Genomic DNA, 12,911 nt, shown 5'->3' with positions numbered 1-12,911 from the left:
TGTGAATTAATGCGCGAAGGTGGAATATTGCTTCATTCTTTGTTAAGCGAACTAAAAACTATGAATTTTGTTCTGGTTGGATTTATCAGTAGTTGATTTTTGCAGAACCACGTGTTAATATTGGCGAGGTCACGATTAATATTGTGTGTTAGATTGTTCATGCACGTATGCGACGAATATATGGTGGTGCCGTCTGCATACAAAATATAATCCTGCCGTATTACAATTAGGAAGATCAATATTACAAAGGAAAAATAGAAGTGGGACAAAAATAGAACCCTGGGGAATACCTACGTTAATTGTTTTAGTGGTAGATGATACGCAAGATATAATGACTGTTTACGACTTAGTAAATAATTGCGGAATAACTGTAGGGAAGGGCCATTATTACCATAAGATTGGATTATTTCAAAAAGAATATTATGCATAATTGAGTCAAAAGCTTTCGTAAAGTCAATAAAAATAGCACCAACAAATTTACCCCTATAAATTTTTTTTGATGTTGTCACTTCCAGCAAGCAAGGCAAGATTAGTGGAATAACCGCTCCGGGATCCAAACTTCCTTGGAGTTATTGGTTTGACCTTACAGATATAGTTTGAAAGACATTGTTCTATCACCTTTTCAAGCACTTTGCTAAAATAATGCGAAAATAGAAATGGGCCTAAAGTTTCCCACGGATGTTTTATCACCCTGTTTGAAGACTGGGTTCACTCTGATTTTCTTGATTTCGAATGGAAGAGCAGCAGTTTTAATAACCAAGTTAACAAAATGAGCGAAAACGGCAGATATGGTATCAGAAATTGCTTTGATGTGGTGAGCATGAGTGTTATCAAGGCCGGTACTACAACCTCTAAAATTAGTAATGAGCGATGAAACTTCCAACGAGGTGGTAGGGGAGAGATAAAAGGAGGCCAAAAAATGCTCCAGGCTATCGTCAGGTCTACATAAATTCGCAGCTCGAGGAGCAAAAAACGCGTCACTTAAGGCATTGCAATGCGCTGGGGTACTAATTAAAGGTCCGCTTTGTAATATTTCTGAAATTGAATTGTGAGCAGTGTTTCTGTTCAAAAACGAGTTATTTATGCGCCATTGTTTGCCAGGGTTATTACTTGGTTAATTTATTTCTTTTTCATAGTATGTATGCTTGGCGCGTTTTAGTAGCGTATTGAGTAAGTTTTAGTATTTCTTGTAGCGTAGCTTGAGTTGGGTGCTGAAAGGTTTCAGGTTTCTGTTTATTTTTCCGGTAGCGGTTATCTCTCTTTCCTACGCTAACTCGTAGACCCGGCGAGAGCCATGTAGTTTGTGGGGAGGAGTACTTACGTCGGCAGAATACATCTTGAGTCGAGGAACAAATGCAGTTCGCAATCATGTCACAAAAATCACTGTAAGACGTCTACGCATCCGAGGACGTTTTTCTAGCCCAATCACACTCATTGGTTAATTTTAATTATTGTACCTTATTAAAAACGATTTCGTAAACTCTTTACGATGAGTCTTCCTTGGAGGTGGAAAAGGCAATGCTACTGGATATTGAGACGTTATGTAGGCGCGTATGATGGAAGCTTCGCGAGGGGAAAGTAGTTCTGATAGTGCATGATCGATTAACGTGCCGTGACCAAATTATTACATCGAGTAGGCAAGTAATTACAGACTCAAATGCACACTCCTGGTAACAGTTCATGTAATCCAGGAGAAATTAGTGCTGTCATCCAGCAGATTTAAGTAATATCCCTCAAAATTATAGCATTTTTTGGTTCTTGTGCTGCAGTTCGAAGCAGAGAAGTAAGAGCGGAGCAGAAGTCGGAGAAAGAAGAACTTGGTGAATGGTAAATACTTCCAAAAACAATGTTTTTATCGTTAAAGCCAAAGGTGGAGCCATCAGTTTCAACCCATACCGATTCACAATCAGTGATATTATTTTGAAGGTTAGAGCGACGTTTGCAGCTGATTCCTAAATAAAGAAATATTTCGGAGCCCTTGTGGCCAGAAGAAAAACGACGAAAATATTCACATGAGTATGAAGGAAAGCTGTAACGATCTTTGTCCTATCCATTTAACCACGTTTCCGAGATGCAGAAAACAGACAAAAGATGCCGGATCGAAGAAAAGAGCAAAATAAATTCGCTGTAATGCTTACGAATGCTGCGAGCATTGAAGTGGATGGCAGAAAAATGGGAAGCGGGAAATGGGGACGAAAGTTCCCTAACGTCTACGTAGGACAGCTTGAAGTCGGTGTACAAGTTTAAGAACAGCGGAAGATTGCAAGGTTACCGTCAGCCCGGATACGAAAGTACGTTATGTTATGTTATCTTCCCAATTTGTTCCGCCAAATTCTTTTCCCGTCTCCAACGACAACATGGCTAGTCCTTGCCGGGAAGCGTAACCTAACATCCTCATCAACAAGCAATCTGCTTTACAACACTAGAGTACCGATCGTGCCTTCATACTTAAGCAATCGCCGAAACCTCCGCAGTTTTACCGAATATGGCATTTCTGTACAAAAGCAAACAAGCGCCCTCCTCCCACTTCCGGTTTTGAATGTCATTTCGTGTCTTTTGGCAGTCACAAGCCACTGATAAATCTACTCCGATTAACAAGGTTGGTTCAAAAGGACACCCCAAGCATTCGCCGCCCTTTTCATGGAAGAGGTTGTCTTTGTCCCTTATGCAAATGCATACGGTAAAACGAAAACTCAGTATAGTGGATTGGAATCCTATATATTGCAGGAAGGTAACCCTGACCAATAAGCAGTTTAAGGTAGACCGTAGGAGGATTCGTGAGTAGGATAAGGAGCAAAAATGGTTTGCATAAAGAAAGCCTCAAGAAGTGAAAGGGTCGCCGCAAATTGCGCAGCGGTGACCCCGTCTGTAGGGGGGGGGGGGGTACTCAAAGACACCTTGTAAGAGTACTTTTATTGAGAAATAAACTGTGAATGTGTGTTGAGCAATCGACTCTGTGGGAGGAAACTCAAACAAGACAGACGACCTGCAGCTGCGTAAAATAAAGGCATCCAGCACTTACCCAAGAAGATGAAAAGAGCGATTTCTAGTCTCTATGCTCAAGGAAGCACACGGCAGTAAAAACGTTTCCGAATATTCTTCCACGGCCGTGACAGCACTTTGCTGTGCAGTTCGGCGACTGCCAAATTGTCTCCACTACTCCGTGAACAACATAACAAACATGGAGCAAACAATGGCTCAAATTGATCAGCCAGCGACTCCGACCAGCGATCACGTAGGAGTGGGTACACTACAGATTCAGAATATCAGGTGTGCTATAGGCGCGGATATACAGTTGCTATGGCACCCACCGCCTCTCGTCCCAAGCCAACGGCTTCCATTATACTCAGAGCCCCATAAAAAAATCCCAGAACTGGCCCTAATGAAGTATCGTGTGGCATATAAGAAGGACTTTTAATCGTGATTTCGACAAATACGGAATCCATGCGCATTGAGATAGCATCGGCACGGTCGTTGACCAGCTGGCCGTTTTTCCTCGAACCGAAGAATAACAATAGGTCTTGAACTGACCGCAAATCAATTCTTTCTCTGTCTTAGTGTACACTGAACATATTGTTTTGGTTCTGTTTTATTGTTGCGAACGTTCACGCGATGGTGTCGGAAAACCGCCGGATGACGTCCAAGAACTATCAACAGTGGTGACGGGTGACATGGGGCCAGAACGCTCAATACAGTGTGTGGCTGCTCGTTTTTTTTCTGACGTTTACATATAAGGATTTCGTGTCCAATGACGCCATCCAGTAACACGGCAATGCCGAAGTTTCCATGGCAGCCGTTTGCACCAGTTCGCATCAACTTGCCGAAGTGTTTGAAACACGCCTTTGCAGTGAGTATTCGCAAGATATGGGGAGCGTTTCTGCGAAAAATAGAGAAAACGCAAAAAGGCAATCTCCGGACCCCATTGCACCGGACGGCCTCGAATTGGTGGCAGAGACGCTGTATTTTTGGCTAGAAAGAAGCTGTTACGCCTTCATTTAAACAATGGAGCATCTCAAACCAACTTATTTGGCATGAGGGCGGTGATCTTCATGAAGGGCTATCTTACATCGGCTGCGTTGCCCCAAAAGACCCCGAAAAGCTGCAGGCTAAGGGACTCAATAATGCTTTTTATCCTATTCCGACGATTCGTTCAGCAGATTTTATGGCGAATGAGGTGAATGAGAGAATTTCAGTTTTTCCGTTCAAAATATATTGAAGTGTCAGAAAATAAACAATTTGTTTCTGAGAGCCTACATTGCTTCTTTTATGTTTACTTTCTAGGGCCGGCAATATTGGCCGCCATTTGGAATGTTGTTCCTTATCTGAATAGGGGCCCCATATACATCTGTGCACTAATATTATTCAATTGTTGGATGGTGCTTGGTGGGTGTTTTACTGTACGTATTTCAGCCCCACAGTAAAATAAATATAGAAATTTATACAGCATAGAATAAAAATTGCCTACTTACTTACAGAGCCTTTAGCGGTGAAGAAACACAAAAGCAACATGCAAAGCTTATGTAATATTAGGAACATAAGAAAAATTCTTACCCATTCTTTTTACTTCCTCCATTCATGGTACCCTTAGAGCTCATAAAAACCATAAAAACGCATCAGTGTGAGACAAATTCTACCAAGCTATTTTTGTTGGAAGGCTGTTACCAAAGGCAACTGTAATTCTAGTGGTGCATTCCTTTCATTACTAACTTGACCTGCATCGGGAAAATTGTGACTGTGCAATAGCTTGTTATGTGTTTAACCAGAGAGAGCTCTAGCTAAATTGCTTGTCGTATTGTAACACTTTGTATATTTCTCTGGAAGAGGGGGTGGTAGAGCTTGTACTACCACCACAAACATCTACCCTATAGAAAAACTGAGCAGGTACACATCCTTGCGAGAGTTTTGATCATAAACTCTTTATTGTCTGCCAAATTGATTTTGCTTTCCGGCGGTACCAAGCGTGCAAACCGCCGCTCGCAGGTGGCCTCACGCCACATTGATAACACTTCCTACCACATACGAACTATCGGGGCAGCAGAGGAAGGCTACTACACTGGCTACCTCCTCCGGCCGGGCTGCGCGTCCCAAAGGCGAGCCTTTCGCTGCCGAGCGGCGCACTTCTTCTGGAAGAATTTCCCGCAGCTTTGACGTGTCCGTGAATCCTGGTGCTACGCAGTTGCAGCGAATTCCGCGGGGAGCCAATTCGAGGGCCATACTGCGAGTTAGGGCTTCGATGGCTCCTTTGGCGGTTATATAACCAGAAAGGCCCAGTGCTGGGCTCCGCGCAACCTTGCTAGACATGTTGACGATTGCGCCGTCGTTCACGCCGGCCTCAATCATGGCTCTGGCAGCTTCGCGGCATACAAGGAACATGGCCTGCGCGAAAAAAAAAGTAATTGGCAAAAATGATAGTTAGCGGATGAGTAATATGTATTCAAAAATATTAGGCAAAACCATCTAAATTGTAATGCTCATCCTTACACATCGTGATAAAAAAGTATGAATGCCATGCCTCGTATTGAGAAAATGTTTTAAGTAGAGCGTATCGCTCAATAAGTCTACCATATTCACGTTAACGTTGCTGTTATTATTTCGGAGCGTTGTCTTGGGTGCTTTGGTGTAGTGCTTCAGAGCGCAAAGATGCAGGTTTTATTCCTGAAGTGGCAGCCATTTTCATTGTGTTTGCTAAGAAGGAACATACCGGCACGTCAAGAGTTTGTTGGGTACAGTGTATGTTACTTGCACGGCATCTGAGGGCCTTAATGCCAATATGCACATTCTTGCATTGCGTGTCGAAGTCAAAGTTTCTATTGTTCCCGACCAACATTATTGCGATTTGTTGGTAAAATTAATCATTAATAGTACCCACAAGCGTAAAACCGCACTATGTACGTAAGCATAAAAAAATTTGTTAAAGCTAAAAGATTACTTCAAAAGGTTGGATGTCAATATTTGTAACAAAGTAGATATAGCCCCGAAAGAAATGTCAAAAATTAGGTCCCATTGGACTCGCAACGTATTTGGCAAGTTCTCGTTGGCTAATATTGCCCACACGCCCACCTACTATGTTAGCAACCGATGTGTACAATTTTGTTCCTATCGAAGCAATGGTACATCGTAACACGCCACTCATAAGGGTATGCATGATTGAGTACAAGAAATCTTGTGCTAATGTGATTTCAACTTTTATAGTATCCAACCAAACATCAATCACATTTTAAAAAAGCACTTCAATATTTTCCAGAAGAACAAGTGATTTTACACTTGTTCAGCGACCCTCAGCGCGTGGTGAACAGGCGCACAAAAGCATGAGGGACTACATGCTGTGCGATAAAAAAACAAACACCAAGAAATTGCGTTGCAAGCCATATTTTAAAATCACATGTCTAGCATATAAACATATGCAGAGCGAAAGGATAATAATAAGCATGCATTCAGACTTCAGACATACTTTGCGTGGTGCATTAAGGAAGGGCGAATCAGTTGGGGGCGGGGCTCCCACATTGGCTCCAGCCAAAAACAAGTTTTTCTTTTTAAATTCGTTTAGTACAATGATTAAAAAGGATGACAAGAAACCCGTGAACAAACAGGGACCATTGACAAAACAACATTAATCTTCCGGAGCCCGTGGGATCGTTGACATCCGCCCGAAAAACAAGCAAAGTGGCTGTCACTCGCAACTACCAAATTTTGATTGAATCCCGCTAATATGTCGGCTACGGGGATCATTAGGCTCGTCAGGGAGGGGTTTATAAGGATGCCAAAAGTTAGGCGCAGGTTCAGTCTCTTGAAGCGGCATGTGGGTCATTATGTTCGTGCAGGGATGAACGGGGTTGAGAGGCATCTTAATTGAAAGTTCTTCGTTAGGCTGGTGAAAGAAACGGCCCGCGCCTCGTATGCTGAATCGAATTCGCGTCGCCGTCGTGAGTAAAAACGCCGTCCAATCCCCGCACAAGGGGTCCGAAAAGCGTCCCTGCTACCCCTTCGAAGCAGACTCGTTTTCGCCGGTAACTGCTCTTGCCGGACTTGTAGCCTGACGGCTAACCACCCCACTCAGGCTAACCACCCCACTACATCCTCTTGTGTAATGTAGTTTTTTTTGTATTCCGTCCTTTGTGTACTTCAATTTATCTTATTTCCCTGTGTCTGATAGCATGACCGTACATTAGCCTCTAAGCGCGCACGTGCTACCTGTGTCTAGCCTCTTCTTATCAGTGCCTACGCCTAGGAGCAACTACGTTTACGTGTATTTTCCTCTGTTTGTGGTGCCACTTTTTAAGTGCGAATGCACTTTATATACGACCCTGAATTCCATTGACCGCCGTCCGTCCACATCATAGAGTTTCATACTAATATACACTAGAGGGAAATGTGGCGCCACCGTCTAGGGGAGCCGCGCTTCGGCGAGCGTGCCGTCATGTACCGGGCAGGCACGTTCCACTTGTCCTTGGCATGGCTCACGAACAGGCTGAAAAGTTGGCTTTGGCTGCAAAAATGCAACACTATTACTGCAGAAAATTAGTCGAATTTGTTCTGTTATCCAAAAATAAAAGCTCCATAAAGATTGATTTGCCAGGGATTACTTAGAAGCTTCGTTAAAGATGAACAAAAAAACAATGTTACCCCTTTTGGCTTCAAGACGAAAAAGAAGCCATGTGGCTAATCAAGCCAAGGAGGCGAGGAACGTCGCTAGCTGCAATGGCGCCGCCCACGGCGGCACGCGAATGCAGCGCCAGATTTCCCTCTAGTATATATTAGTATGAAACTCTATGGTCCACATAGCAACAGCTGCGGGTGCGCGCGCTTCTCGTCTTCCTCGGCAACGGGGGGAGACGGGCGACATGACACATACCCACGTGGGGGATTGGCCAGGAATCTCCTCGTCTTCCTTGGCAACGGGGGGAGATGGGCGCGCGCTGCCTGGCCGCTGACATGGCACATACCCACGTGGGGGATTGGCCAGGAATCGGGCATGAGAAGGGCTAATGCACCCGCCTAAAGGAGTACTGACACGAAATTTCAAAGCTGAGTTCCGCTCTAGCAATCAAGTACAACGACAACACAAATAGGTGTCTCTTCATGGCACATACCCACGTGGGGGATTGGCCAGGAATCGGACGTGAGAAGGGCTAATGCACCCGCTTAAAGGGGTACTGACACGAAATTTCAAAGCTGAGATCCGCTCTATCAATCAAGTACTACGACAACACAAATAGGTGTCTGTGAATAAATGCATCTTTTTTTCTTTGTAGTTAGTGTGTGTGTGTGTGTGATCTCTCTTTCGCGAACATTACCGAACCGCGCAAATTCAACTCCTGCATTCGCACTTTCACATTCTTCCTCTCGGGGAAATGCGGGGAATTTTTGTGTACCATGCTTTCGCATTAGATGTATTTCTTTCTCCAACCGAACGGTGAGCACTGGTGGGCCTCTCTACCTCAAAGGACTCCCGCACACGTGCACACTAGAGGCCGGCCACTGTGCCAAATTAATAATTTACTACAGTTAAACCAAGATTAAGGAACTTTATGTGGCGAATTCCTGGATTTACCGAAGTTTTTCAATTTTCTATTTCCACCCTCAATGGAGTCCATGTGTTCGCGACGTCCATGTAACGAAGGAGTTGCGATGGCTTACCTAGATGTAACGAATTCGCTACGCCGATGAGTCAAGGTTTGTTGCCCTTTTTCTCCAAAATAGGCTGGCAAAATTCACTAATTTAGCGAACTTCGCGGGCACCGCAATCTCTCCTGCGTTTCCACGTGTGAGTGCGGTGTTCGTTAGGTGCTAGGCTTGCCTTTCGGCGTGTTGTCGCGTGTGTCACCTGATATCTGTGGCATAGGTTCGTGAACGATTTCTGCTGCCTGAATACGAAAAGATTTGTCTTTTGAAGACACGCTCGAAATTTTAATAGCCGTTTGTGCCCGCAAAAATGGACAGCGTCACCGACCAGTACAGGGTCCAAACTGGCATACCGGAAAACAATGTTGTTTGCAGAAAAGAGCATAAATTTTGTGAAAATGCGCCCATTGATCAGCAAAAGTTTGGTTCTTGTAACGCATTAGGGCACCAAAAAGTAACATAGAGCAAAAGTGATACTTATTTACGTTTGTGCATTAGGGAGCCATGTAGTAGCAACAAGCGCAAATTACGTAGTTTTTCAGTGTGAAATATATCCTTGAACAGGGATGAGTTCAGCATCACTGACCCTATCATATTGTTTCTTTTATGCCTCATTCCCGCCACTTTAAACTCAAAACCAGCATGCAACAAAGACGTGGCTGCAAAGAAAAAATGCGAATTTTCGTCAGCTACGTAATATTTAGGTTTAACGGTACAGTCAGACCTCTTGTATTGCACAATCGAGAAAGTGGTTGGAACACTTCTCTTGGCACTCCTGTGATAACACTGTTGTAACACTTTTGCAACACAATTTTGTCGAAGGGCACACTGAGAGCAGATCGAGCCTTGCCTTATCTGTACATTTGTTACACTGAACATTATGTATATTGCCAGTCCTGTAACAAAAACTGTTAGGTGTGCACTGGAAGAGCTCTGATGCGCGTGCTACCCTAAGCATACGTGGCATTGTCGTTTTGCAATGTTGATTATTCCCTTGGTTTGCATTCACCTGTCCCGTGCACACTATTTTATGGTCTCAAGTACACAGCCGAATTGGTTCCTACGGTGTAACAATGTGTATAGGACAATATAAAAACATACAATTTATTGTACTCTTGCCCCCTCTTTCCCCTGTTCTCCTGAGTTGCGAGGTCCAGAGATAAGGGGATCACTCCGCTCCTGAGGTGAGTCCCCTCAGCTCAGGCCCCTGAGCTGAGCTGATACCCCTGAGCCGATACCCCTCCTTGAATGGTTTCTGAGGGTGTAGGGGTCTGAAACCCATCATTAGATAACATCAGCTAAATACATTACCTCAGACAGCTCAGGAGGGAACCCCTTCCCTTCTGAAGGAGCTGAGTCCCCTTTTTGCGGGTACCTCGTGCGGCGGACGAGCTACCCGCACGGGTCCCGCATACTACGCCGCCACACACGGTACCATCCGTGCAATCAAGCACACCGACGGTCGCTCCCACCGAGCCCGACACCTTGGTCTCTGTCTCCAGTGCCGCAGCTGCACCTATACCGACACGACCGGCCGCCGACTACAACGCGGACGCTAAGCAACCACAGCCTTCCTTGTCCGCTACTGCCACATCCCGAAAAGGCGCCCCTCCGCTGACTAGAGCCACAGCCGATGTCATTAAAGACGCTCACTGGCCGCATCCGCCCGCAATTCCACCTCCTTCGGCAAGCGACAGCACCAGCAAATTTTGCTTCTCCTCGAGCGACGTCGAGACAGAGGCACTCCCAACAGCACCGTTTACAGAAGTCAGGAATCTATCGCAAGGGTGACCTGCCAGGCAAGACACGTCCTCTGCGATATCGCCTACTCGACGCTGCGAAAGTCCTGGGTCTCGCACGCTGATGACGTCATCTCGCGCCAGTTCCTGTGGTCCTGACACTCGGATCAAGCACGATGTCACCGGCACACGTGCAGTCAAGCTTCGCAACCGCAAACAATGTCGTAGGCGACGCCAAAAACCCTCCCTGCGTGGACGCCTTTCCTCATCAGCACTCTTACGACACCCAACAACGATACGTACACGCTGACCTCGCCACCATGCGCAGCGAACACGTTGGACTACACTTCCGTTTCCCAGCCACCGCCGCGGCCCACACGACTCGCGCAAGACTTGTGCCACCGAATTGCGCCCCGAACGCAGTCGCAGCGACTACCTGCACGCACTCGACGGCTACGCTGGCGCTTATTCTGTGGCATCAAGAAGCTCACACGCATACCCACTTGCAACGTCCAGCTTGCAAAGCGGACCCATACGCCGTGGTTCACCTTACTTGGGACCCAACGTAGCCCCATTTTTATCAGGCCTAGTTTCTTGCCTAGCACATAGCCTCGGCCAGCAGAGAGCCGCAACAAACAGGACGCTGTCAAAGACTGACCAGGACAGCCTAAGGACATGGAAATCGGACAAATCTCCAACGTTTTGTACATACCTGTACATCGTTTTTGCGCACTCTACATCGTACATATTAAGACACTCATCTTAACGCGCCCTGCACTAGGGGGTGCAGCCATGTAGTGGCGTGCTCCTCATCTTCTAGCAGCGCCACTCTCATCATCTGCATTATCCCACATCATCATCATCAGCTGGGCTTGCCCGCCCGCGTGAGCAGTGACACGCGACATACAGATCGAACATGACCGAGCACGTGGGCGCCCGCATGTCTGCACTGCTCCCCCTCCTGGCCGGGCCTACGCTCTCCAATAAAATGTAGGAGGCCACCACACTCTACCGAGTCTGCTTCCTACATGTGGTGACCCGGACGCTCCCTACAGCCTTAACATAAATACCCCAGAAAGTGGAGTCTGAAAGCAAAACCTCACACAGTGCGCGAAAAATTAAGGTAAGAAGAGACAGGGACTCACGAGAAAGACATTAAAAATACAAATGAAGTTTACTGACGTTTTAGGAAGAGGACTTGCTTTTTTCAGAGTGTTTCCTTTCTTCAGACTCTGAAGAAAGGAAGTCCTCTTCCTGAAACGTCAGTTAACTTTTTTTTATTTTTAATGCCTTTTTTGTGCGTCTTCTTCCCTACACACCTGATATGTATATGTATGGTGGCACTGTCGGGCCGCTTGCCGACCAGGCAGGCCACTCCGCGACAGAACAGCACGTCGCCGGCGGATGACGCACCGACCTCCCGTGGACCCCCAGTGTCCGAGTGACTGCCGGCACAAACAGGCATGGCCCGCCCCAAACAAACATTGTCCCCGAAATTTCTTTCTATTAGAAAATAATTGATAAGAGGGTACGCTTCGAACTTCATGCTTCCCATTTGACCGCGTGTATTTCATCTCGAGTAGCTCCTAAGGGTCGTAGTGTGGGGTGCACAAACTTTATGACAACATTTAACGATTACGAGAAAAAAATGCGGGAGGAAACGCTGTCTGACGCCTCTATTCGACTTACTCATATAATGGTTGAGCACAGTACACGCCGGGCTATGAAGGTGAGGGATGATGAGCGCCTGCAGCACTGTCAGGCTGAGATTCCTCAATCACAACTTGAGGCATTTAACACATACGAGGCCGAAAAAAACAATATTTCGCAGAGGAAACAGAAACATTTATAACGGGATAACGTGGACCTCACCCAATTCAGTCACGTGGGGGCCCCCCGCGCCCAAGCAGCTCCTTGCACTGAGCACACCCGTCGTTGAAAAGGTCAAAACACAACCAACTAACATGGCGAATCTCACAACCATCGCTGAAAAGGTTAAAAAGAAACCAACTAACGTGGTTAATCTCCTCCCATCGATAAAAACGTTAGAACACAACCAACTAACGTGGTTGATCTCTCCTGCAAAACACTTTTAGAGCCCCAAAAAACCCTAGTTTCTAAAGGCCTAACGTTTTGTGCAACCTCTGGAACATTCGATAAATTTCAATTGTACAAAGAGCTTGATGTGTTTTCCCGAAATTTGCGCTAAGGAAGTACTTTCATGAACATGATACGGTGAGGCAAACCAGCGTGCCCGTGTTATGGCACAGATATTTCACACTGAACGCACAAAGAGATAAACATTTTACCCTTTACATATCCACGGTACAAAAGCACAATTATAAAGTGTATTCTAAACACCGGCCCGTCCGCGATAACCTGCGTAGTGAGGAGCGAAGAGCCCTGGAGGAGCTGCGAAATGATAAATAAATTGTGATCAAACCGGCGGACAAGGGCGGTGCAATAGCGGTCGTGGACAAAGCTTTCTACATTCAGGCAGGGCTCCGCCAGCTAATGACAGTAACTTTTGCAAAGAAGTCCTGACTGATC

The 12,911-nt window shown here is 45.9% G+C and overlaps 1 protein-coding gene across 1 annotated transcript in view; it reads right to left on the bottom strand.

The window, feature by feature from the left end:
- Window positions 1-4,891: 4,891 nt before the first annotated feature.
- The window catches only part of LOC144142040 ((3R)-3-hydroxyacyl-CoA dehydrogenase-like), a 22,241-nt gene continuing 14,221 nt past the window's right edge, over window positions 4,892-12,911 (bottom strand). The window contains exon 4 of the mRNA XM_077673466.1: window positions 4,892-5,376. Coding sequence (XP_077529592.1) covers window positions 4,987-5,376 — 390 coding nt within the window. The 3' untranslated portion in view covers window positions 4,892-4,986. The remainder of the gene's footprint in view (window positions 5,377-12,911) is intronic.

Source organism: Haemaphysalis longicornis, unplaced genomic scaffold (assembly GCF_048455015.1).
Source record: "Haemaphysalis longicornis isolate Haplotype H1 unplaced genomic scaffold, Haemaphysalis longicornis Haplotype H1 scaffold_6, whole genome shotgun sequence".
Lineage (NCBI taxonomy): Eukaryota > Metazoa > Arthropoda > Arachnida > Ixodida > Ixodidae > Haemaphysalis > Haemaphysalis longicornis.
This window is presented reverse-complemented; position numbering and strand designations above follow the sequence as displayed.